This window comes from Mus caroli, chromosome 1 (assembly GCF_900094665.2).
Source record: "Mus caroli chromosome 1, CAROLI_EIJ_v1.1, whole genome shotgun sequence".
Lineage (NCBI taxonomy): Eukaryota > Metazoa > Chordata > Mammalia > Rodentia > Muridae > Mus > Mus caroli.
Genome location: NC_034570.1, coordinates 549,055 through 575,444, shown reverse-complemented (window position 1 = coordinate 575,444; position 26,390 = coordinate 549,055). Strand labels below are relative to the sequence as shown.

Genomic DNA, 26,390 nt, shown 5'->3' with positions numbered 1-26,390 from the left:
ACAGGAGCCCTAGCTTCCTAGTTAAAGCGTGTTCACCCTCGCCAGCAACACACCTAGCACCATACCACACCCAGCCAGGTGCCAAGTGCGCCCGGTACAATACAAAGAGACCATTTCTTCCGCAGCCCTCGCTGCTGCCACGCCCGCTTGTGTCCATTGCCCCCTACCCTCGGCGGTGACCCAACACCAAGGCTCTAACACGCGGCGCGCTCTGCCCATCCCATCCCCCCAGCTTCGAGGAAATCCACCCAACGCTCTTCGATATCCCACGAGCCTGGGCCGGGCCTCCGATTGCCGTTGCCCTCCGCGCCCAGAACTGGCCAGCCAGGCACCCCCACCCGCCGCTCCCCTCAATCCCGGCCCCTCCTCCGGGCCCTCCTTCTCGCCCCTCCCCAGCCGGGGTGGGAGCGGCTGCAGCTGGAAGGGAAGGGATGAGGTCATCCTCTCCCTCGGAGTCAGCTGGTGGAGGAGAGGCTGCGGGAGGAGGGAGCGCGCGCGAGGGGAGGAGAGGAATGTGCAGGTCCGAGGAGCTCCGCGGCGGCCGCNGCTGCTCCTGCTGCTGGCGGCGGCGGCGGCTCGTGCTGCAGCCGCGGGGCCGGGCCGGCGCGGAGCGCGGGCGGCTGTCAGGGGCGCGCGCGGGCCGGCGCGAGCAGCTGGGCTCCGCGCAGGCAGCCAGGCGGCGCTCCTGCGGGTCCCGAGCGTGCGGCTAGCCGGGCCCAGCGCCCAGCCCCGCGGGCGGCGGCGGGCGAGCGGGCGCTGGAGTAGGAGCTGGGGAGCGGCGCGGCCGGGGAAGGAAGCCAGGGCGAGGCGAGGAGGTGGCGGGAGGAGGAGACAGCAGGGACAGGTGTCAGATAAAGGAGTGCTCTCCTCCGCTGCCGAGGCATCATGGCCGCTAAGTCAGACGGGAGGCTGAAGATGAAGAAGAGCAGCGACGTGGCTTTCACCCCGCTGCAGAACTCGGACAATTCGGGCTCTGTGCAAGGACTGGCTCCAGGCTTGCCGTCGGGGTCCGGAGCCGAGGACACGGAGGCGGCCGGAGGCGGCTGCTGCCCGGACGGCGGTGGCTGCTCGCGCTGCTGCTGCTGCTGCGCAGGGAGCGGCGGCTCGGCTGGCTCGGGCGGCTCTGGCGGCGGCGGCCGGGGCAGCGGGGCGGGCTCTGCGGCGCTGTGCCTGCGCCTGGGCAGGGAGCAGCGGCGTTACTCGCTGTGGGACTGCCTCTGGATCCTGGCCGCCGTGGCCGTGTACTTCGCGGATGTGGGAACGGACATCTGGCTCGCGGTGGACTACTACCTGCGTGGCCAGCGCTGGTGGTTTGGGCTCACCCTCTTCTTCGTGGTGCTGGGCTCCCTTTCTGTGCAAGTGTTCAGCTTCCGCTGGTTTGTGCACGATTTCAGCACCGAGGACAGCTCCACGACCACCACCTCCAGCTGCCAGCAGGCTGGAGCAGATTGCAAGACGGTGGTCAGCAGTGGGTCTGCAGCCGGGGAAGGCGAGGTTCGTCCTTCCACGCCGCAGAGGCAAGCATCCAACGCCAGCAAGAGCAACATCGCCGCCACCAACACCGGCAGCAACAGCAACGGGGCCACCCGGACCAGCGGCAAACACAGGTCTGCGTCCTGCTCCTTTTGCATCTGGCTCCTGCAGTCACTCATCCACATCTTGCAGCTTGGCCAAATCTGGAGGTACTGTATCAGGGTGGGGGTTGAGAGAGACTACTACTGTTCCTACATGCCTGCCCACCATGTCCACTGTTCTACTTTTGCATGAAATCTTTCCTAATGACTAGTAAGCCAAGTCACTCTGTGGTTATTTTCTTTTTTAAACTGCTCCCTACCTAACTCATGCTAGGTGAGGAAAAAGAAACCAAGGAAGGGCACGCAGGAACGTGTTTGTAGTCTGTCACGTTTCCCATCTTCTCATAGACTAGCTTTTCTATGTATGCTACAAGTTCTCCCCCGATTGTAGACTTAATATTTCACTAGTAGAGGATTCCTCTCACACTTACTAAAAAGTCATTTTCATTATGTAGAATTCTTGGTGTGTTGTACTTTGGATGGTTTCCTTTGTGCTGGGGTTGAGTAGGATTACAATTCTAATTAAATAGGACTTGTTACTGCTCAAAGGTGCCCATATTTGGATGATAACAGCTAAAGAAGTACTGAGCTCAAAGTAGTGTTAATAAATATTTGACGTATATGTATATATATATATATATATATATATATATATAATGAATGAACATATATCATTTATGTTGTGTGTGAGTGTGTGTGCATAAGTGATCAGACTCTGACGTATATATTGCTCCTCTGGTTACCTGGTAGCATCCCTAGTTTGACTTTCACATGTAACTGGGAATCTTTAGAAAAGGGGTAGCAAGTACATTGGTCAAACTTTAATTGTGCATTTTCATTGGCTGATTTACTGCTTCTCACTTGATCCACCAAGTCTCTTTACATAGTTGTCACTTTGCTTATACACTGAAGTGCAAGACTTAACTTGTTGGGCAGGGTGGAGCCATCACTCAGGCATTACTGCACAGATGTAGGAATGTGGTGGGACAATATGCTCAGAAATCTATTCTTTTGACTTCTCTGTGTTTAGAAGCTTTGGAACACAATGTTTAACACATTAAACATATATGTTTAGAAAAATATAGAGGCTGTTACCCTAGAGACTTCTTGGCTCTAAAGCAGTGTAGTAACTATGTAGTGTAATGAGTGGAAACTTCCTACCAAGTGGGCTGATACTGGCCTGAACTCTGTACTTTCACCTGTACGTTTTTTGTTTTTTGTTTGTTTGCTTGGTTGTTTTTTTTTTTTAAATGATGAAAGACATTCTAAGCCATTGGCATGATGAAGTATCCCATGAAGAAACAGCTCAGAGCATTTGTAGCATAGATTCACACACTTCTCTTTCTGGCGAACAACAGCGTCCTTGTCTGAGGAGAGTAACTGTAGTAATCCCATTGCTCTTCCTAGAACCAATATCTGTAAAGCAGAGTGAGCATGGCCCTAGACCTCTTGCCTTAGAACGTATTTAGAGAAGATACTTTCTGGTAAAGTGATGCATGCTGTACTGTTAGACAAATTGATGTGGAAACATATATATTTCAGACTCTGGGAGACTTTCTAAAACATCAGTTTAACTGTGGCGTCTCAATTTCCTACAGAAAAGTATTGAAGGTCCAAGTTGGGTATTCTTTAATTATGAGGAAGAACTAGAAGGGTTATTGAAGTACTGAAGTTATTTAGTGGCTACGATATTCAGGATTAGTAGTTTTAATCTAGCAGTGTGGTACCAAAAACTTACCAACCTATTTGGTAACTTGTGAAAACTATAAAATATTCTGAAATCACTTCCTTTTAATTATCTGTAAATCAGCAATATAAGTGCTTATTAGTTATTGTCACTAAACACCTGTGTGTGCCTCCGACAGATTGACATTTTCTGAAAAGCACGTGGTGTTAAACTCAGTGTACTGAAGAAGTCATTTTAATTGTAACATTTATTAGACTTTTGAATCTAAACAGTTTACCAATTGAAAATAATGCTTCTTCTCTTCAGGAAATGATGCTGAGAAAGTGAGAAGTATGAAAATGTGGAGAAAAATATTACAATGAGACAGTAGCCACTGGGTCAGTGGATCTAATGAAGGGCCCATGAAGGGCAAAGGGTGAAAGGGTAGGGCTGAACATATAAAGAAGACCACAGTCTGTCAGACAACTGTGTTGCTGGTTGAACCTTGGAGAAACACATGGCTCCCTTTTTGTTAAGGTCCCTACAAAATATTCCTGAGAGATGCTGAGGTTTATTTTGATAATAGCTCATCTGAGTTGAACTGTTCCTTTTGGAACTATCAGGCCTTTTTCATCACTGTCTAATGAGATGTTCGCTGTGGAAATCTGAATTGCTGTACAACCCATTATTTGGTTTTGCTGAAGATATTTGAGTAATCTCCTGTTAATCTTATACAGCTGTGATCTAAAAATAGCCTCTTTATTTTTTGAAAATATTCTTCTAAATTACTTTGACTGAATGTATATAACTGAAAAGAATGAGGCAGAATGTGGAATTCAATGCTCAGATGCTTTTTTTGATATGTTTCAGTCTCTCCATGTTAAACATGTGACTAGAACTTTGTAGGGAGGCATGTACCTTTCATAATAACTAGTAGAAAGGGGCTCACCTAAGATTATTGCATTGGATCCTGTGTACCATTTTAGACTACCATACATCTTTAAATTAGAAGCATTCCTTGGCCGGTTCCAGTTCTCCTTTTCAAAGCATTCTATCCAAATACTGCACTAACACCAGGGTACTGAGTGTTTTAGAGCCCAGAAGTCATTATTCATGTTTTAAAGCGCTGCTGTCTTGGATAAGATAGTTTTTTTTTATCAGGGTTGCTAACTTTTCATTGCATTGTCAGGAAATTGTAGGTATTTTAGAGAAGGATCAGAGTCTAAAATCTTTCTATAGCTAAAATCTTTTAAAAATAACATCCATGTGTTTGTTTGTTCTGAAATAAGCCACTTGAAACATTGTGAACAAAATTTGCATGTGTTACATATGTATTATGAATAAAACTGCTAAAAGCAATGATACATGCTCATTTTAATTAACGTTTACTAATGGGAAATTAATGGAAGCTTTTAAAGTCATAGGAAGTGGTTCTGGGAAGGAGCCATACAAAATAATGAAGTGAGCTTTTGCTTCCACGTGGGAAGGGCAACAATTGCTTTAAGGAACTGTGCCTGCAAATGAATGAGAACATGCTCTTTATTATCCTCTTTATATAATTTCAGAAGAATGCAGATCAGCCAGTGGGAATCATGAATGGCACATCTGTTAACTCTGCCTTTAATGTTAAGGTCTGCAAAGGAAAGTTATTTTGTGCCATTCCTAAGCCTGGGTTAAAACAGTGATATAATATTGGCTAACTTCCTGTGTCCACTTGGAAGATCATGACAACAGTATGTGAAAATGATGATTTTTCTGCTCTGAGGTTGGAAGGTAGAAAGAGAGTTACAGTTTAGATTGGTGGAGGGATCTCTTCAGTAGACACACTTCAGATAAGGGCAGACTACAGACGTGTGCTCACAGTCCAGTCCTATACTACTCTGGCTACATCACTGGGTTGTTTCATTGAGTCCTGGCTTTGTAGCATGATCCTATGTTAGCTCTTATGAATAGGTGGTACAACGTATGTGAATGTGCAAATAGCAATTGCAAATAATGTTGTTCCTAGAGATAAGATGCACAAAACAGAACATAGGTCACCCTGTAAACTTCTAAAATATATGGATTACTGAGTCAGCATTAGTCCTAAATCCTGACATTATTGGTGCCATTTGCTAGTTAATTAAATAACCTTTTTTTGTCTATTTGTGTTTCTTCTTTGTGAATACAGATTATTTTATTTAATCAGCCTATATTGAATATCTACAATGTGAAAGACACTAATCTACATACTAACTTTTGTCTAGATACTAACACACTTTTCTAGATACTAAATACACTATTCTAGTACTTTGAAGTATCTGCTTTCTCAAGACAGAATATACACAAAATAATAAGTTTAAGTCCTTCAATAGAAACAAGAAATTAAAACAACCTTGATGGTTTATGTGAGGCAGAAGATGTCTTTATAAAAGCTTAAATGATGAGAAAACATTATGATTCACTTTAGAGCCTTGAGTACCACAAAGCATAAATACTGATCAAAAAAAAAAAATGATCAGGACACACTGTGTGTTCCCAAATGCAGTTTTCAGATGAGTAGTTAGAGAAAAGACTGAATAATTTTTTTGTACTAGATAATGAAAGGTAGTGAGATTTTATTCTGAAGTCTAGGAGGAACCTTTGAAGGATTATAAAGGACAAGGGCTTGCAAATGTGTTATAACATTGTTTTATTCAAAGCAATTTTTCACAGTTAAAAGTCTCAGAAGAGATGTCATTATTTCCTCTGATTCAAAAATATCTCTTCCATTCATAAATGCATGAACCTCACAGGGCTTTATTTGGGGTATTATTGAAATTTATAAAGAAACCCCATATATTGAAGGGTTATTTCTCAAAGAAATAGACTATCTAGCTCTGTCTATACATAATACAAAAGAAAGTTGTGGAACAAAATGTATTTGAGTGTTTGCTGTTGTTTTAAAGAGATTTTCCCCTAGGATATGGTAGAATATGGTAGGATATGGTAGGATTTGGTAGATATTTACATTTCTTGATCTGTTAGAAACAATTTTGCTAGTACTTAAAAAATCTATTAAAAGCTTGTTCTATATTTTTATTTGATCCTCAACTAATGTTGGAGGTAGTACATCCATTTTACATATATGGACATTGAAACAGAGACTTCTAAATATTATCCTCTGTAGGTCACATGGTTTTGTGTAGATTCTAGACTTTAATATTCACAGTTGAGGGGATGAGTCAAGCTAAAAATGGCTGGCAAAGCTGAGGGTGATGGTAGCGGAAGAAAAGAAGTAGGAAAATCTTAGGGTGCTCTGATGAAAGGTGAAGACTTATCGACTTATCGTGGAAAGAGATAAACTAATGTGGAGGCAGTCTGCCAAATGAATAGGGAAGTATGAGCCAGTGGCTTCACTGGTGGAGCACTTTGAATCTATACCAATAAAACTAACAAAAACAGACAGAAAGACAAAAGGATGCAAGTCATGGAAAGAGATTTTAAAAGGAATCAGGTAACAAAAAACACCCACTTTCTGTTAGAGGGATGCCTCAACAACTAAAAACCTTAGAGCTAAGGTTGAAACAATTGTCCTGTTAGTGGAGGGGTGTGCTGCATGTGGAAATATTTGGGGTATTATTGAAATTTATAAAGAAACCCCATATATTGAAGGGTTTCTCTTTCTTTTCTTGAGCTTTTGTGACCATTTCCGTCATTATATCCAGCTCCAAACTAAGCTTTTTATGGGTAAAGGAAGCAGAAAGACTTTTTCCTTCAATCCAGCACTTGTGCTGGTTTAAAGCTATCTGTTGCTTTATGGCACCACTTTCTTCCCTGGAGCATCACAAATCCCTGCAATGGCCCTGAGTGATCTCGGAGTTAGCTGATGGCTATAAATCCACACAGAAAGAGCTCCCTGTGAATTTACTTGGATTTCTCTGTGAGTTGGAATAATTTACCATTGGTAGGTATCTCTGTGTGGCATTCTTCTGATAACTAAAGGAAAAGTTCAGAGCTAACTTATTTGCTACATGAGAAAGAACATCTTATACTTATTATTCCTCCAGAGCATCTCAGCCTAACTTAATAAGGTGATTGAATATAGGACCTATGTGACTGTGTATCTATTAATCATTTAGGTAGTAGTAATTTTGAAGGGTTTTGATCAGTTACTTTAAAAAAATCCTTATTGGAGTTTGGGAGATGACTCACTAGTTAAGAGTACTGGCTGCTCTTGCAGGGGACCTTTGTTGAATTCCCAGCATCTACTTGACAGCTCACAACTGTCTGTAACTGCAGTCTCAGGGGATTTGATGCTCAGTTCAAACCTCCACTGGCACTCCACATGTAGTGTCCAGACATGCATATAAGCCAAACACTCATCAAATATAATAAATAAATCTTTAAATATTCACATTGACAACATTTTACAACTTACATAATGAACCAGATAATCTGTAGGTCTAAATAGCACAAGTTACCATTTAACTGTGCAGTGACTTGTCTTCATATACTCACTTGCTAATGAGACTGCCCATTTCTTTTACTAGTTTTAGAAAGTCATGTAGTAGACTCACTAGACCTTCAAAGGCAAGTCTCAGTCCTTAGGATAGGATTGGTTGCTCTACAATGTGAAGTGTGAGGTAGTGCACAGAGTTAGTAGTGAGAAGAGAAAGTACTTATCAGCTCTGAGTTTGCAGTTCTTGATAGATCTCAAGGAAAATCATGTCCAACAATTCTTGGCTGCTCTTGATATATTTGATCAGGATCCTTCATGAATTTGACCACCCTAACAAAGCCTCACCTCATTCCATCTACTAGAAGGTATCTTTAATACCTTTATCATATGGTCCATTGGAGAGGAGACCACCAGAGTCTAGATGAAGTTCTCATGGTTTACATAAAGAAAACAAATCTCACTCAGCTTGTCATGAACTGTTGGTAAAACCCAGGCTGTGCTTGCTGCTGTGTTGTTTGCTGTTTGTTTTTTTGTTTTTGTTTTTAAATGGTATAATGTATTGGAAATGATGCAGTGCTTTCTAGAAAGGATAGAATAAATTAGCCTACCCTTTTTTAGTTTGCAAATGCTAGGGAAGAAGGAGTAAATTTTATTTTTATAGTCACTATCTGAAGGAAAAAAATGCATCTAGAAGCCCAGGTTACTGCTCTATTCTTGCTAATAGAGCAGTGAGCTTGGGGAAGCTTTGGGTTCAGTGTTAGTTTTCAAATCCCATTTATATTTGACTGATAATATCCTTTCATGTGGAAAGATGTCTTTTGGGGTCTCAATCTCCTTTTCAAAGTTTGTAGCCTTGCTGTCATAAACCATAATTCCATATACACAGTATCCATAGAGAAAATGATGATGTCAAAGGACTCTAGAGTAAGATTAAGGTGGATGAAATTAGTGATTTAAACTGACACAATTAGCTTTGTATACCTCCCAAGCAGACAGATAAAGTTATGTTTAGCTTGCAACTGATGGGAATATTAAGAGATTCGTTTATCCTTTCGAACTAAACCTGGTTTCAGATGAGATAGCTTAGCCATGCAGTAGCTGAAGCTTCACCTGTGTTTGCTAGGATATGTGGCACTCTGTACATAAGATATAGCACAGCTTCCATAATGCCTCAAAATTTAGATCTTTTAGTTCATCTATCTTATTCTTAGGTTCTGGTTTAAAGGATACCCATGATCAAAAATATTATCTAAAGTTCTTTCAAAGTCTAGAATTCTGATTCTATTCATGCTGTAAATTCTTTTATGCGTCTGATTCCCAGAGTGTATATATGAGGAAGTCCATACTAGTTCCTTCAGGGCCCTTGAAATAGACTCTTTTGTTTCTGTAAGTCACCAGGGATTTACAGTGGCCTTTTCAGATTTGATAGTAATGGTGTCAGAACTTCTATAAACTGACATAACTTGCGCATGAGGAAAGAACTATAAACTGTAATGCACCTGACATTATGTCATTCTCAAATTTTAGTTCCAAACAAATAAAATTTCTCATGAAAGCACATACTAAATTATTGGAAATGGATGCTAAAAGTGCTGTATTCACCAACTCTAAAACAGACTTGGGAATTCAAAATTGCCATCTACAAATAGTGTGGCCAGCTGGAGCTCTGTCATTAACAAATAAGAACAGTGCTTCTGAGGCTTTGGATAAGTTCTCTGCACAGATAGTAAGAAGACCATTGCCAAAGCTAGATTTACTTTACAATTAAAATTGGGTTATACTGTCACTGACAATGTGCTGGAAACTGAATTTAAGCTCTCTGTGAGATGTCATACTCAGGCCCATTTGGGGACAGATTGCACTCTGTTACAAAAGATGCATGCATCAACCTTCCTTGGGTAGGAGCTATCTGGATTCCTGAATAGAGTAAATTCTAATTCCATGCCAACATTTGAGATTTTAAAAGTTGTAAAAAAAAAATTAAGCACCTATTTTAAGAATTCTGAACTGAGTAATATGTCAAAGTATGTCCCAGCCTTTGTAATTCATAAGCAGACTGCTTGAACTGGTTCTGCTTCTTTTGTTCCATTTACACACATGCTGAATTTCTTTGCCAGGGGATTCCTTTTGTACAAGCACAACAGTGGGCAATGTGTGAGGTATGTAAGGATGATTCAAACAAAGTCATCCACATATAGAAAAGTGGGGTAGACAGGGAATATGCCTTGTAGAAGACTTTAGATGATTTTGCTTTAACTTCCTATCAAGTGTACTATATTTATAAGGGACAACACCTATCTGAGCTACCAATCTGAGAGATTTCATTTATGTTGAAAGCACAACTTGACTCTCCCTTTCCCTTTGCAGCTTTGACAATAGTCATGAATAAAGATCTCAGTTCGAGGCTCAATTCTTTTCAGATCTCCTATCTCTCTTGTAGCAGAGAATAAACAATCAAAGCCAAGGGGGCAGTTGGAGCATAATGGTCCCAAGGCAGTCTACCATTAGTTCCTGGCACTACATTCTATTGTTGTGACAGTGTTACAGAAGGGATCTTCAGGGAAGCAGAGGAAAGAACTTGGAAAGGCTTGTTTTGTCTTAATAGACTTTCAGCTTGTTAATTAATTTCCTGTTTTGCAAAAGTAAAATTAATATCCATCATTTAGAAAATGTAGGTCAATTCAAAAAGGCTTTCCCCAAACAATTTATCACCATTGTAGCTGGTACTGTAGCACAGATGAGAAGTGAATCTCCTGAGGCTTTATATTTCTAAGGGAGATACTACTATTAAAATTGGCAGTCACAAGTAACCTGTGGTGGTTATTTTTCTACTGATAAAGTGATGGTCTGGCTCAACATTTATTCAAGACTTAAGATAGTAGCCTGGCACTGACTAATGAGAGCATACACATTAGATATGTTTTTATTTTGAAAAACAAACAGCAACAACAAGTTAGCTAAAGTAATGTTATTTTCCCACCTTAAGATTGAAATCACTTGAGTAGGGAGGCAGGAGCCTGATTTTATCAGACAATCATACCCAAACATTCTCTGGTTTGGACATAAGAACTATCCATAGGTCCACTTCTATTAGCTGGAGAAAGAAGAAATTTAGCAAAGAGGGAAGTAAACAAAATCAGAGAATTTTATTCCATATCTAGTAGGTGGGCTTTCAAATCTTAGGATCAGGAGTGGTGAATCAACAATGATGGCATTATTAAACTATGTCACCATCAAGCTTAGAGTAGTGCTTTATTAGTCTTCCCAAATTCCTATTAGGTGTGTCTGCAAAAAGAAGCAAAGTTTGAGTTGCAGAAGTGATCAGGCTAATGAGACATACTCAATATTCAGAGTGCCAGTGGGCTGCACTGTCAGAAAGTTTTTGACTTGATATTTTGTGTTGTACCTTTGTTCTACTCACCTTTCTTCAAGGCAGTGGCCACACTATCAGACTCCACCCAATTTCCCTTGTATTCTTGGATAAAAGACACACACACACAGTTGTTCATTTTCAATTTCTCTTCTTGGTACAATTGTTGGGTGCTACTATCTTTTGCCTGGACAGTTATGCCCTTATCAATACTCTTAACTTTGTACCTCTCACCTGTCCTAAACATCAGTGGCTACCCCCATCTAGCTCCTGCCAAACATCCCTGACTACCCACCTATAGTAGTAGTGTACCTTACATAGCTTCTGGCTTCTTCTCCCTCCAAAGCATGGCAAAACTCTTTCTTTCCTTCCTTGTGTCTCCCTTTTTCTTCCAGGGAACTGGAAGACCCACCTGTACCTTCCACCCAGCAATTGGCCCATGGCTTTTCTTTACTGACAGATCAAGATCCAATTTGAGAACAGGACCTCAGCATCAAAAACCATACTGACAATTTTATAGTATAAGGAAACAAAACAAAACAAAACAAAACAAAACAAAACAAAATAAAACAAAACAAAATAGGAAATCACCATTCAGAGGAGCCAAGCAAGCACACATCATTGAATGGAAAGAATGTAGAACAAGGGCCATATATAAATATGTGGTAAAATTTGAGTGTACCTTAACAAAAATTTTGAGAGGAAAACTGTCTTAGATTTCCCATTTTTTAATGGAGTTCTGAATATTTACATATGCATAATTAAAGCCTTAGGGGTGGGATCCAAGTCTGAACACAATTCATGTATGCTTCCAATGCAGTTTATACACATGGTTGTTTGTAATTTTATGCATTTTTTAGAATAATTTTATTCATGAAGCCAAATTGCTTATCTTGACACATCAAAGAACAGACATAACTCTCACAAACACTTGTATGGTTTAGTTTTTGTCAACTTGACACAAACTAGAGACACCTGAGGAGAAGAAACCGATTGCTTCCACCAGATTGGTTTATGGGCATGTCTGTGGGACATTGTCTTGATTGATGATATATGTGGATGACTCAGTCCAATATAGACAATGTCATGACTGGGCGGGTCATCTTGGATGTATAAAACAGGAAGCTGCACAAGAGCCTATGAGCAAGCCAGGAAGCAGCATCTCCATGGCCTCTGCTTCAGTTCTTGCCTCCAGGATTTTGCCTTCAGTTCCTACCTTGACTTCCCCTGCTGATGGACTGTAACCTGTAAGCCAAATAAACCCTTTCCTACTCAAGTTGCTTTTGGTTAGAATGTTTTATCACAGCAACAGAAATCAAACTAAGATATTATCCATATGCACAAGCTGAGATTTCTACCTGTGTCAGGTTATAGTCAAAGGGTTTCAGAGTTCGAAGCATTCCATACTCAGACTTTTCAGGTTATGGATGATCAGCCTTTGAAGGACTCTAACAGTCCCCATAATGGCATCTGTGGGCCTTGCCTCCCCCACCATAAACCCCACTTTCTGAAAGGATAGACTCCCTTATTAGACCACTTCCTTGTTCCTGAAGCTGACTACCAAGGTCCAGCTGTCAAAATTCTTTATTTAGCTATTCTGACCAATGTGTCCAAGATGAACTTACCATCTCCCCATAGCACAGACTTCCATTCCCTATTTTTTTCTCATTAAAAACTACTCCTGGTCAGGTAGGTGTGGTGGCACATGCCTTTAATCCCAGCACCTTCTGTGACTTTGAGGCCAGCCTGGTCAGGACAGCAAGGACTATTACACAGAGAACCTCTGTCTCAAAAACAAAGAAAACCAAAACCAAAATAAATGAAACAAAACAAACAAGAAAACACTCCTGCAGAGCCAACTGCTGCTGGTCATGCCCATTGAGATTCAGTCATCTTGTCTATCCTGTTTAATAAAGGATCCTTTTGTTCAAGAAATTGGGATTTGTGTGTGGTCTGTGCCTAATCTGAGGTTGGGAAGGAACACAGCACAGTGCACAGGTCCTTTTGGTCTTTGGTAAAGGTACGTCATAATTAAAAGTTAAGGGCATCAAAATGCAAAGTGTAACTCTTGTGCTTCAAAACATATAGCCAGATGGAAGTAGGTCTGTTTTTTGCTCAGAATATACAGTTTCTTTATGATCAGACATTGAGAAGAAGGCCAAAATTAGAGGTTTAGTTCTAACTCTACTGCAGACAGGAGAGGTAGACCCATATAAGTTCACACTTGACAATATTGGTGATATACAAAGCCAATAAGAGGCCCTTGATTAAATTATATTTTTCACTGTCATAATTTTCCAGGACTGGAACAAAAATAATTGACCAGTAATAAGCCTTTAGTTATGGATCCATATGCATTTGTTTAAATTTATAATAATAAGAATATGTGAAAAGAAAAAGCTTTGCAATTTACTAGCTAAAGAATGAGCATGCTCCTCCTTCCAGTCTGTCTTAAGTACTAATAAACCCGTGGCCTTGGTACTGGGGGTGCTATAGACCTATGCATGTGCAGCTTTAGGGGCCTCCCAGGAAAACAATATCTCTGTTCCATGTCAAACTTAATGACCTGCACTGTAAAAAGGACCTGAGTGATTAGTAAGCACAAGGACTTGAAAAATACAAGGAAGTACCTGTTCTTTCAAAGGTCTTTCAAACCTCTCCTCTTAAGTGCTCAGGAAAGGCTAATTTGAGTTGGAATTTATCAGAAAATGGATGATCCAAACATTACAACTTCCCACTTTCACCTCCACCCCACACAGAGAAACTGCTTTGTAGATAATACCTTAAGCAAGAATATGAAGTCTTCTTCTAGTGAATGAATCAAAACCTTTTAAACCTTTATTTAAAGTCTGTGGGTTTGGGGCTAGAGAGATTGCTGTGTGGTTAAGAGCACTAGTTGTTCTTATAAAAGTCCTAAATTCAGTTCCCAGCACCTACATTGGGTAACTCACAACCAGCTATAACTCCATATTCAAGGTACCCAGTGCCCTCTCTGTCCTCTACAGGGATCTGAACTCAAGTGCACACATATGCTCACGTGCACACACACACACACACACACACACACACACACACACACACACACTTTAAGAAATGCCTGAGGATTCATGTTTTTCATGTCTGAGAATTGACCTCAATGAAGTTAAATTGATATGTTGAGTGTCTTTCTTTTGCAGGTTCATATAGGGTCAAAGTCCTGTGTAACTTCTGTCTTGAGGGATGGAACTGCCAGCTTGGTGGTATGAAAAGTACCACACTTGGGTAGTGTAGGAGGTGGATGCTAAGGAAAGCAAGCAATGCAAAGTAAGTGATACTGGGAGGATATAATGGGGTACAAATGACATGCATTTGCTCAGAGAAGCAGAATGGGCTTGTAGTGACACACCACTCATATTTTTCTGAATTAGGAATTGTCTTAAAGACCAACAAAGACCATATGAGCTTCCCTTTGGCACAGAGTGAGGACATGTCTGGAGGTCACCCAATTTACATTTTCAGTGTTGTCTGTATTGGGAAAGAAGTCTGAAGCAGGAACTATGTCTTTAGGCCTAAAACAATTACAAATTCTAGCCACAAATTATCTGGGTATTAATGTACAATAAGCAGTGCTTTCTAATGAACAAACATTGCCATTCAGTTCACTGCCTCACAACCTGTGTGGCCACCAAGCCACAGTCATGGTATGAGAAATAACTGTGCTGGTGTCCTCCCAACTGAGAAATGCAACCTTCAACAAAATGGCAAAATAGGTAGGTGTCTTTGTTTTATTTTATTTTAAATGTATTTTACTACTATAGTCAATATATGGTTGATGGTGGAGACATGCATATCAGAAGGTGCATGTGGAAGTAAGGGGATCAAATTCCTGGAGTTGGTTCTGTCCTTCTAACTTTATATGGCTTTCAGGGATTGAACTCAGGTCAACAGGCTTGTGTACTAACTTGAGCCATCTTGTCTGCCCTGTGTCTATATATTATAATGGAATGATAGTGAAATGGTGACCTAATACATATTATATCTGTGCATGGTTCAGTTTCCTCCATTTATATTAGCAGCCAAGAGAAGTGTGGCCACACCAGAAGTATTACTTTTCTCAATATTTCTCCCTTGGCTTCTCCTTCCTGCAGCATGTGGTGTTGCTGTCGTGTTACACTTGCTACCAGGGTCCCCATCCTTTAGGTGCTAGGACATGATTCAACCCTCACTGGAAGAGGTGATGTTAATCAGAAGGCTGTGGTAATGGCCCTAGGCTGCAGACCACTGTGGGGTTTTGGTTTGTTAGCTACAATTGATAAACAGCTATAAATCATCTAAAATAAATCTGTGTCCTACTGAGATGTGATTGAGTCAACATGAGTAATTACATGGGTACCTGAGGAACTTGGTATGACAAAAGGAAAATGGGTGCCTACTAATCATTTTACACTGGTTATAGGTTAAACTCATGATGGGTTATGTTTATTGAGTTAAATAAAATACATGATTAAAATACATTTCACTTGTATTTTCTCTCTCTCTCTCCCTCTCTCTCTCTCTCTCTCTCTCTCTCTCTCTCTCTGTACGTATGTGTGTGTGTGTGTGTATGTGTATATTAATGCTTTGTGTATACTAAACATATATTGAACTACATGCCCAGCCCTCTTTTCCTATTTTTACATTATGGCTATTACATAAAATTACATACGCAATTTTCATTCTGTTTCTATTAGACATTGTTAGCCTCAGAATGTCAGAGCTTCTTGAGGAAAGAAAAAGAGAAGTCTAAAATGAAATGTCTCAAATAATTGGGAAGACAGGCAGGTCAACAATGGAGTTTACAAAATAAATGACCTACTGATGTATTCTGACTCTTTGGGGGACAAAATCCCTTTCTATGTGGAAGCTTATTGTGATTCCTACCTTTCCTCTGCTTAATGGCTAGTAGCATGGTGGGCTTGTTTGGTATACAATAAACATCATTTGGTGAGGATATTAAGGATGCTATTTTGCAAAAACCAATGTAGATGTCCTGTAAGATGTCCCATCTGAGGTTCAGAAAAGAATAGAGACTTGCCCGGGTTCTCAGAGGGACCAAATAGCAAACACCTATGTTTACCTACAACATTATGTTATCAAGCCTCAATCTTCCCTTCTTTATTACTGTTCTGAGACTAATACAAGACTGTGAGGTGGAGAAATATTTCCCTACTTGCCAAAATAGCCAACTATGCTGAGGACCTCAGGGAATTTGTCTTTACAATGCCACCAGTAGAAACTAGTCAAGATCAACTATAAATGTTTTCCTGACAATGAGAGTAGGAGACACACAGTCTTGGCTTTGCTCTTTTCTTCTGCACTTTAAAATAAGAGAGAACAGGGTCAGCTCAGCTGATGTCCCTTGCAGTTCTACACTGAATATAGATCCTCATCTCATAGTTTATTGAATTATGTACTCAGGGAAGCCTCCCTGTTTATTATCTGGATTGGGTTATTTTTATAAACTATGACTGATATTGATGTGATAGACCAAACTTCAAGTACAGAAATTGTGGATCAATTACATCCATAATGCTTCATGCTTATGTGATACCTATTAGGAAGAAAGTATATATTGTTTCCATTCAGAAATGTGCAACTAAAATGTACTAAGAGCTAGAAAGATGGTTCAGACATTAAGAGAACTTACTTCTCTCTCAGAATACCCAATTTTGGTTCCCAGTATCCTTATTGGGTGGTTCTTAACTGCCTATAACTACAGGTTAAAGAAGATTCAGATTTCTTTTCTCCTCAGGCATTCACATTCTAGTGTCTTCATGTTTTGTGCTTCAAACATGTGACTTCAATGATATTGTATTCCCCTTAAGTTTAGAGTGGAGCCTGTAATGGGTAGGGATCTTTGTGAAGCCATTAGCTAACAAATCTAAAAGAGGTAATTCATTCCTACAACTACAATGCTATAGTTTATAGTTGAGGGTGTTGTCTCCCCAATGTAAGACACATGTAGTTTATAGTTGAGGGTGTTGTCTCCCCAATGTAGGACAATTTTATCAAACCTCTATTAATATGTGTGGATATTTTATGACAATAAAAAATAATGTCTAAGGTTCATTCCCACGTGAATAGCATGTAATTAGCCTGTATTTGTGTTCTCATTTTCAGGTAATCATGCTTCAAATCATGCTAGTTATATCCCATAACTTAAGAATTAACTCTACCACAGACTCAAAGGCAAAGAAGAACTCCCCCTCTTTTCTCCTTTACCTGCTCTTCAAGTATGTGGCATTACTTGAAATTCATCTCCTGAGATCTCTCTCAGAGGACAAGCATATGCAAATGCTAGATTTGCAAGCAATTCAAAAATTTCAGAATCAGACACATCTGACAATCAAAAGAAATCCAAGGTGCCCCTTGAATGTGGACTGACTAGTGTTGATAGGGCTCTCTAGCTGCACACTGATCCTACTTTATTGTTTTTGTGACATTCCATTAAACACATCCACTATCATTTTCCTTTTTAATTCAATGGCATTTTTTGCCAAGAATAAATATACCAGAAATACTAGATTATTCCAGGTTTCCCCTGACTAGTAAGAGTTGCTGTAATTTCTAATAGATTATAGTTCAAAAGTGGCCTACATTCTGAAGGTTAAGGACAGAACTGCTTAATAAAATAGAGTAAGTGGGAGTTACTGAGTTACACTGAACAAATACCAAGCACAAAGAAAGAACGTGCATGTCTTAGTTAGGGTTTCATTGCTGTGAACAGATACCATGACCAAGGCAACTCTTATAAGGATAACATTTAATTGGGACTGGCTTAGAGTTTCAGAGGTTCAGTCCATCATCGTTAAAGTGGGAGCACAGCAGCATCCAGGCAGGCATGGTGTAGAAGGAGCTGAGAGCTTTACATCTTCATTTAAAACCTACTAGGAGAAGACTGGCTTCTAGGCAGATAGGAGAGTCTGAAAGCCCATGCCCAAAGTAACAAACATAATCAAACAAGACCACACCTATTCCAACAGGGCCACACCAAATACTGTCAGTTCCTGGGCTAAACTTATACAAACCATCACAATGGACACAGGAGCATTCTTTTATTGTATAAAGGGCTAAAACAACATGTCTGCAGCAAAGGATTCTAGTAAGTGGGAAGGGCAGTTGGATCTGAACTTGAACAGGGCTAAGAGTGACTTTCCAAGGGATCTGAACAAGTTTATTGTTGTTGTTGTTGTTGTTGTTTTGTTGTTGTTGTTTTGTGTGTGGTTTTTTTTTTTTTTTTTTTTTTTTTAGACAAGTGACCTTGAGTGTAGTGGAGAGATTCAGAATGCAGTCAAATACTTGTTTGTATAATGCTACTTTACAACTTCACTTTAGCAGTGTAAGAGGAAGGTGCCCATGTGCTCATCAGAGTCAGGGAAATGAAAACATGGCTGGGAGTAGGACTTAAGAGCTTTAAAGTATGCTACAATGAATGTACAAAATAAATGCGGGGAGGTGGGTATGACAGAGTTATCACTAAAGAGTCGGGTACTGGTAGTTAAAGACTCTATTTAATGAGTTATCGGAAAAGGCATAAACATAAACAGAGTTAGGAACATGTTAAATAAAGATGCTTGGTAAATGCAGCCTAGGCAATTAAAAAGATTTACCAGACTACATCTAAATACAGTGTAGCGGATAATTAATGGGCATGTAACAAGTCAGTAATAATCACCCTGAACTTGCATAGTGGCTATTAACGCATGCACATGAGGAGGGCTGGCTTTCACGATCTTACAAGTTAGCTAGAACATTCTCAAGAGAAGTTGGAGGTTCATGGAACACAGCCTGCTGAGTGATCCGTTTCCTGAGCCAGAGATGCCTAATTTTGCTATTTATTTATTTATGAGGCTAAAAAGACCTAAGTCAAAATTCCAGCCCCATTTTGACTATTGCTCAGGCTCCAATGTCAGAAGAAGTTTTTGCTTTTTTTTCTGTGCAGAGATGTGAATTCAAACCTAGATAAGATATGTGTAGATGAGTTACAGGGACACCCTGAATGTAAACCATTTAGATTATTAGGGTGTGATGAATCTTCACCATTTGATGCTTTTATGTAATGGCTCAAAACAGCTCCATAAACAGCCTTCCAAGGAAGGGACTTTTGAGACCTCCTCTTTTTATTCCACTGTAAATTCCTTTGAGCAGTAACTTTATAGAAAAGTTGCCTGGGAAGTACAGAATGTCCCTGGTGCCCCCGTCACTTTCCCCAGATGCCACTTGGAGGTTCCCCTGTTGTGGTTGGCATGGTACATTTGTTCCAATTAATATGACTATTGACATATTCTTGTAAGGTGACAACTTATAATTGTATATTTTATGGGCTTCAGAAGTGTTTAAGGGCATGTATTTACCATTATATTACCATAAAGACTAGTTTAGCTGTTTCCTCTCAAATCTCCTCTGCTCTCTTTAATTATTCTCCTGTGTCCCATATAGCAGGACCCAGTTATTCGTGGATGCAAGGGGGACCGCAAACCTGAAGAGAAATGATCTAGAAAGAGAAGCGGAGACCAAGGAGGATTCCTGTCAAGGTCTCAGTTTATTAGGCTGAAACACCAGGTTTTAAGCACACAGCGAAGGAAATAGGGAGGGGTTGAGGGGGAATTAACTAAGAACAAAGAAGTGGGCATCTGGGAACCTGAAGACTGAATTCAGGCTGCAGGCAGGAGGCACTCTGAGTCTTATCTCCAGAATGTAGATTCCTCCTTAACAGCCCTGGGTGTCAGGCTGGGCTCAGCACATAACTCGTGTCCTTAGAAGTCTTGGGAGTCAGAAGAGATAAGGAAGAGGGGACTATAATTCAGCTTTTTACAGCCTCAGGTGCCAGGAAGGGAATAGGGAGGAGGGGGTGATGACCAGCTCCTTAGCACAAGGCCATTTGGCTTGTTAGGGTGGGAAGCTGTGAAAGGCCTACTTTCTCACGGCATGGTCTTCAACACTCCTGACTTCTGCTCCAAACCTGGATGTGCAAACCCACTGATGTTTGTGTCTGTCTACAGTTTTTTTTTTTCAAGGTGTCCTGCAGTTGAAATCCCACTTGCATGTTGCTGTCTATTGTCTCTTTCACAGCAGCATGCATTAGGGGTTCCTCCATATCTTTCAGTAGCTTGATAACTTATCACTTTAAACTTATGAATAACATTCCGTTATATGGATTAATCACTAGTTTATTCATCCATCTACTGAAGGATATGTTGATTGTTTCCAATGTGTACTAATTATGAAAAAAGCTTCAATAAATATCTACATGCAGTGTTTTGTTTTATTTTTTTTTCCTTCTAATTATTTTTTTGTATTATTTTATATTAGGTATTTATTTCATTTACATTTCCAATGCTATCCTAAAAGTCCCCCACATGCTCCCCTACCCACTCCCCTACTCACCCACTTCCACTTCTTGGCCCTGGCGTTGCCCTGTACTGAGGCATATAAAGTTTGCATGACCAATGGGCCTCTCTTTCCACTGATGGCCGACTAGGCCATCTTCTGATACACATGCAGCTAGAGACACGAGCTCTAGGGGGTACTGGTTAGTTCATATTGTTGTTCCACCTATAAGGTTGCAGATCCCCCCAGCTCCTTGGGTATTTTCTCTAGCTCCTCCATTGGGGGCCCTGTGATCCATCCAATAGCTGACTGTGAGCATCCACTTCTGTGTTTGCTACATGCAGTGTTTTACATGGACATATGTTTTTATCTCATTTTTTGTTGAGTCCAAGTAACCCAACTGCTGGACTATATAGGAGAAGAATGCTCAGTCTTATAGGAAATTGCTATCTCGATCCTAAAATGTCCACACCAGCTTTCATCCTGTACTTGCTAACTCTTGAGCACCTGCCCCATACGCCAGATAAAGCTCTGTTGGGAGAACAGATGAAGACTCCAGATGACACAAATACATTCAAGTTGCAGACACTGTACAGCTAGGTAGTAATTTATTACTTAGGAACCATGCATGCTACATCATATGAATTTTCTCAATACATTATAAACTATTAAAAAGCTAAATCATTCTTTTTAAATTTTTCTTAGATATTTTCTTCATTTACATTTCAAATGCTATCCCCAAAGTCTTCTATTCCCTCCCCCCACCCTGCTCCTGAAGCCACTCACTCCTGCTTCCTGGCCCTGGCATTCCCCTGTACTGGGGCATATGATCTTCACAAGAGCAAGGGCCAGAATACTATTCTACTAGGTAGTTGTATGAAATTATCCTAAGATACCAGACATTGAGTTCTAGTACCAGTTCTGTATTTTCAAGGTGAAAGCAAAAAGTATTAGAAGAAAAATTTCCATATACCTTTGGAACTAATTATTTCTTGTGGATAAATTAAGTTGCTTAGTAGTTATTACTTTAAGGTGTAGCTGTATGAGGCTGTCAGAATAGCTTGACTGGCATGCATATCTACTACTACCCAGAACCACATAAATTAAGGGTGTTTGACACCTAAGAATAACCCCAGCACTTAGCAGGTAGAGAAAATTGAATCAGGAGTTCAAGGCCAGCCTGAGCTACATAATACCTGTCTTAAAACAAAACCAGTAACTGAAAGCAAATAAATAAATGCTTTTTCTCTTAGGATAAAATTCCACAGTGAACATGCACACACATGAATATACATCACATACACCCATGTACACACACACACACACAGAAGGTGTTAGCGTTTTTATTTTAATTGCTATAATTATATCAAGAATTGAGATAAACTATTTTTGTAATTTTTAAAGGCAGAAAATAACTTACATTTTTTCTCATCTTTTAGATGAGTGGCGAAAATGTGGCCATGTGAATACTTCTTTGTTTGTTTCAAGACAGGGTTTCTTCCCATATCCCTGGCTGTCCGGGACCTTACTCTATAGCCCAGGCTGACCTTGATCTCAGAGATCTAATTGCTTCTGCCTCCTGAGTGCTGGTTTTGAATGCACCACCACCTTCCAACCCACCCATGTGAATAATTTTAACCCAAGTTATTTAGTTGGGTGTTTTCCAATTCATTTAATTCTTGATAGAAACACTTTTGTGATAAATGTTGGCATCTGGTGTCAAACAAGCATTACTTACACCTGTTCATCTGATGAGCAGACAGTCATTTTTTTCTGTTCCTAAGCTGGCTTTATATCTTTAGTAGTTGTAGGAGTAGGTAGATTTATAATTGTTGACAGGTTATTCAGGAAACTGAAGTTTTGTGTGGTGTTTTGGTGTGTTCTGACAATTCTCAAATAGCTATCTGTCTGAGAAAGGCATTAACACCTTCCTGATTTCATCAAACAGAATTAGTCATTCCATCTGGTGGAGGCCTCCTAGCTTTTAGAAGGATTGAGACCTTTGCTTCTCTGTAGTGAAAATAAATTGTGTGTGATTAGAGCGAGGACAACTCATGAATGGGCAGCGTGTAGCTCTCCCTAGTTCTGGACATGCTTTCAGAGACTTGGTAAAGACATGGGCTTTTCTATGCTTTATGGGGAAAGTAACAGACTGCCTGGCTAAGATGTAGTCTCTGAAAACCCACTTTCAGGCCTAAGAAGCTCTAATAATGAAGAATTCATGTGACATCTGGATCTAATGCCAAGGTTGTGTGCTCTGTGGCAAAATACCCCCACTCTCTCTTTTCTCTCTCCTTCCTTCCTTTCTTTATTCTTCTCTCTCTCTCCCCATCTCTCTTTCCTTCCTTCTTTTTCCTTTCCTTTTTTGATTAAGTCATAGTCTTTTTAAGCTTTTCTGTGATTTCACTTTGGATTCAGGAAAGAGCTTTCCTGAAAAAGTGTGAAGAAATTAAATATAGAATAGAAGAGGGAAGCAGGAAGGGAGGCCATGGCTTCTAGGTTCCCCGGGGTCTGTGGGCAGATTTCCTATGTGCTTAATAGGATCCAATATTTCTGCAGGGCTTATCCTTTCTGTGGGGCTCATACTTGCTCAGGAACCTCTCCTACTTTCTGTGGGCTACAGCAAGTTATTAATTCTGGCTGATGCATACTTGTTAGTTACATTCCTCAATGCTGCCACTTTCTGAATTCTTTCGTGTGTGTGTGTGTGTGTGTGTGTGTGTGTGTGTGTGTGTGTGTGCGTGTGTAAAGACACTACAGATGTGTTCATAGCAGCCCTCAGCATTTAAGACAGTATTTTATGATGAGTACCAAATGATTGATTAAGTGAGTAGAATTAAAATTTAAACTACTAGAGGACTTTACCCTCATCCTAACAGTAGTTAGATGCATTATTAATTTCTGTTTGTTCTATTATGTGTGAATGGCATGATGCCTGTGGCATAGCAATGCATGTCAGTGTCCAGGCCAACTCCAGGAAGTATGGTCACTGCTAACATGATGCCTGTCCAGTATTACAGTAGGTGTTATGCAGAAGTTTTCTGCAGCATCAGACAGACTATGAGCTCAAAACGTGAGTTTGGAGAAAGAACCACATGGCATCACAGTCCCAGTAGCCCTTCACTGTCTAACGTTGCATGCTAATTTCTTTTGAGACCATCTCAGGAGCAGCAACCATTGAAAATATTGAGGACCTTCCATCACAAACCAAGCCAAACAGCCCTTAAGGGCTGTTAACAGAGCATTGGCCCTGCCATTTCCTCTATTCACTTCCAGAAGCCTCAGAATACAGTGTGTAGGACATGCCCCTGCCTATGTGTTTGCAAGGAGTGACACCACTCCTCTGTGTGACAGCCATGATTAATTACAACAGGTGAGGAAATGTGTGCCTTTATTCCATATTCTAAAACTACATCTCTCATTTAACAGCTTGTTTAAAGGATAAAAGTGCCAAACCACCCTCTTTTCAAGTATTCCCTTGTCACCTGAACAGTAGTTTATAGTGATTCCTCGCCCTTTGCCACTATAGGTAAAAGAAGCTGAAATCTCTTGCAGTTGTGTGTTTTTGTCCTGTTTTTAAAATTTATCTTTATTTTATGTATGATTGTTTGCCTATATATATGTATAGACACCATAGATGTGCAGGTGCCTTTGGAGACTTTGAAGGAAGCTAAAGTCAGATCCCTGGTGACTAGCCATTATGTGAATGTTGAAAACTGAACCCAGGTATTTTGAAAGAGCAGCAAATGCTCATAACCACTGTTACATGAAGTCTCTTAAATGTGGTCTGTTCCTTTGTAGACTTTACTACTCAAAAATTTTAAACAAAGAAGATTTAAATTAAATTACATTATAATTTAATGTGGTGTGTGTGTGTGTGTGTGTGTGTGTGTGTGTGTGTGTGTGTTTGTAGGGGTCTTGGAGAGGTGCACGTGCCTTGTGAGGCTTGTGCAGGTCAGAAGGCAACATAGAGGAGTCTGACTGCTCCTTCTACCACATGTTTCCTAGAGAACTAACAATTTAGGTCTTCAGGCATGGTAGTGAGTGTATTTATTCAGAGACATCTTGCTAGTCCTAGTACTGCAATCTGAAGACTGTGCTTCTCAGCTTCCAAACACATGCTCCAACGTGGATCTGCCTATTTGCAGTGCCAACTGTTTTCAAATAGCAGGAATGCTGTCTGTTCCTGTGGTCCTTGGCCATTCACTTGCACTTGCTGTTTCTGTTCCTCCTTGGAGGGTCTGCTCTTGAGACCTATAAATGGCCCTTTTTTCCCTTTGTCCTCAGCTGTTGGAACCCCTAGAGGGAACAGAATACTCTCACACCCATGCAAGTGTCAAAGAGGCTGGCTCTCTTAATTAGTTTCACCTGACTGCCACTGGATTTAAAGCCAATTGTTGTTAACTTGTTTCTACTGGTATAATAGTCATTTTACTAGTTCAGTTAAATTTTTTATCTCTTTTAAGAACATATTCACAAGAACATTCAAAGCTACATGTCTTTTTATTACAATTGCACTTATTTCTGTAACTTGGAAATAGTTCTCAGTTTCAGATGCCATATAGGCTTCCAGTGGCATAAAAGTCCAGTTGTGCTTTGCCTCTTTTCTGAGACACATATGCCATCCTAGCCTTTCTCAGCATCCTTGTTTGTAAGTGGAAAGCCTATACGAGGTTTCCAAGTGTGACACAGGATCACTGTCATTTTCTACAGGAATAGTTTGCCTGGGGTGGAAATATCACCCTTCCTCATTCATCAGAGTGTTAGGCAGGCACCTAGGCTCTGCTGATCTTATAAAGATCTTTTAAACTCAAATAAGGTTTATTATGAGGTTAATTTTCAAGAAATTCTGTGGATGGGAAAAATAAATATACCAAAAAAAATAGCAATTTTCAAAAAACCTGATTTATCAAGCTTCTTGTTTTGTTTTGTTTTGCTATGCTTTGTTTTATAGTGACACAGTCATTAAATTCTATTGGTTTGCAAATTGTAATTATGTTGGCATTTTTCTTTCCTTACAATAGGTTGAGTTGATTTGTCTATGAAGACTGTAAAATTCTTTTACAAAGTAGAAAGAAAATCAGCAGCAGCTGAAAGTAAATGGAAAAGGAAAGAAACAACTCCCAATATACATTTCAAAGAGCTACATTGTCTCAAGAAATTTCTTGCTAACTAATCAGAAAAACTGACAAGTAATCATCTATGAAAAATGAGCCAAGAACATGCATAGATAGTTCATAAAGATAATAAAGACAAGTGAATCAATTGTTTTGTCTGAAGTCCTGTGTGTTTTCACACTATCTAAAATCTGTGTTTGGGGATGTGTGAAGCCAGGGTGAACCCTTTTGTTTAATCACAGATCTGTGTCACTCACTTGCTTGAGCCTCTTAAAGTGGTCCCGAAGTGCTGGAGGTTTTTTGAGGTTTTGGTTTTGTGTCTTGAACTCCTTAGTTTATATAGAAGATAATAGAGTTGGCTCCCCAAACAGCCATGTCAGTTCTCATCTTCACATTTTAGGTGACAGACACTGGAAAGCTATGAAAAAAAATGAGAGAGTGTAAAGATTTCAGTCATTTAATGCAGCTCAAAGGGCAGTGCTGCCAGAGGAAGCCCATGATGCAGTGTGGACTTTGGGTTCCAGCTTGTGCTTTGCTCTTCCTGGGATGCTGACGGGGACTGCAGTATCCTGTCCATCTCTGCTGTACTCCTGTAGCTCAACAGGTAGTAATGAGGCCTCTGGGTCCAGCTGCATTGCTTCAGGCCTTGGAATATCTGTGCTTGATTCCTTGATCACTCCCTAAATATCTTGCACTAAATCATTCTCCACTTAGGCCAGTTAGAGTGTACTTGAAAAGGAGAAGTATATTTTGGCACAGGGTTAACACAAGGGTTGGTAGGGAGAACAGAGTCCCATTATCAATCAAGCCAAGTCAATCTCAGAGAAGTTCATTAATTTTCTGTTCTACTCTCTTCACTACTAAAGAAGAACATGTTTCTCAATTAAATCTAAAT

At 40.3% G+C, this 26,390-nt stretch overlaps 1 protein-coding gene across 1 annotated transcript in view; it reads left to right on the top strand.

Annotated features, from left to right (window-relative positions):
- Positions 1-735: 735 nt before the first annotated feature.
- The window catches only part of Xkr4 (XK related 4), a 426,250-nt gene continuing 400,595 nt past the window's right edge, over positions 736-26,390 (top strand). The window contains exon 1 of the mRNA XM_021171114.1: positions 736-1,682. Coding sequence (XP_021026773.1) covers positions 886-1,682 — 797 coding nt within the window. The 5' untranslated portion in view covers positions 736-885. The remainder of the gene's footprint in view (positions 1,683-26,390) is intronic.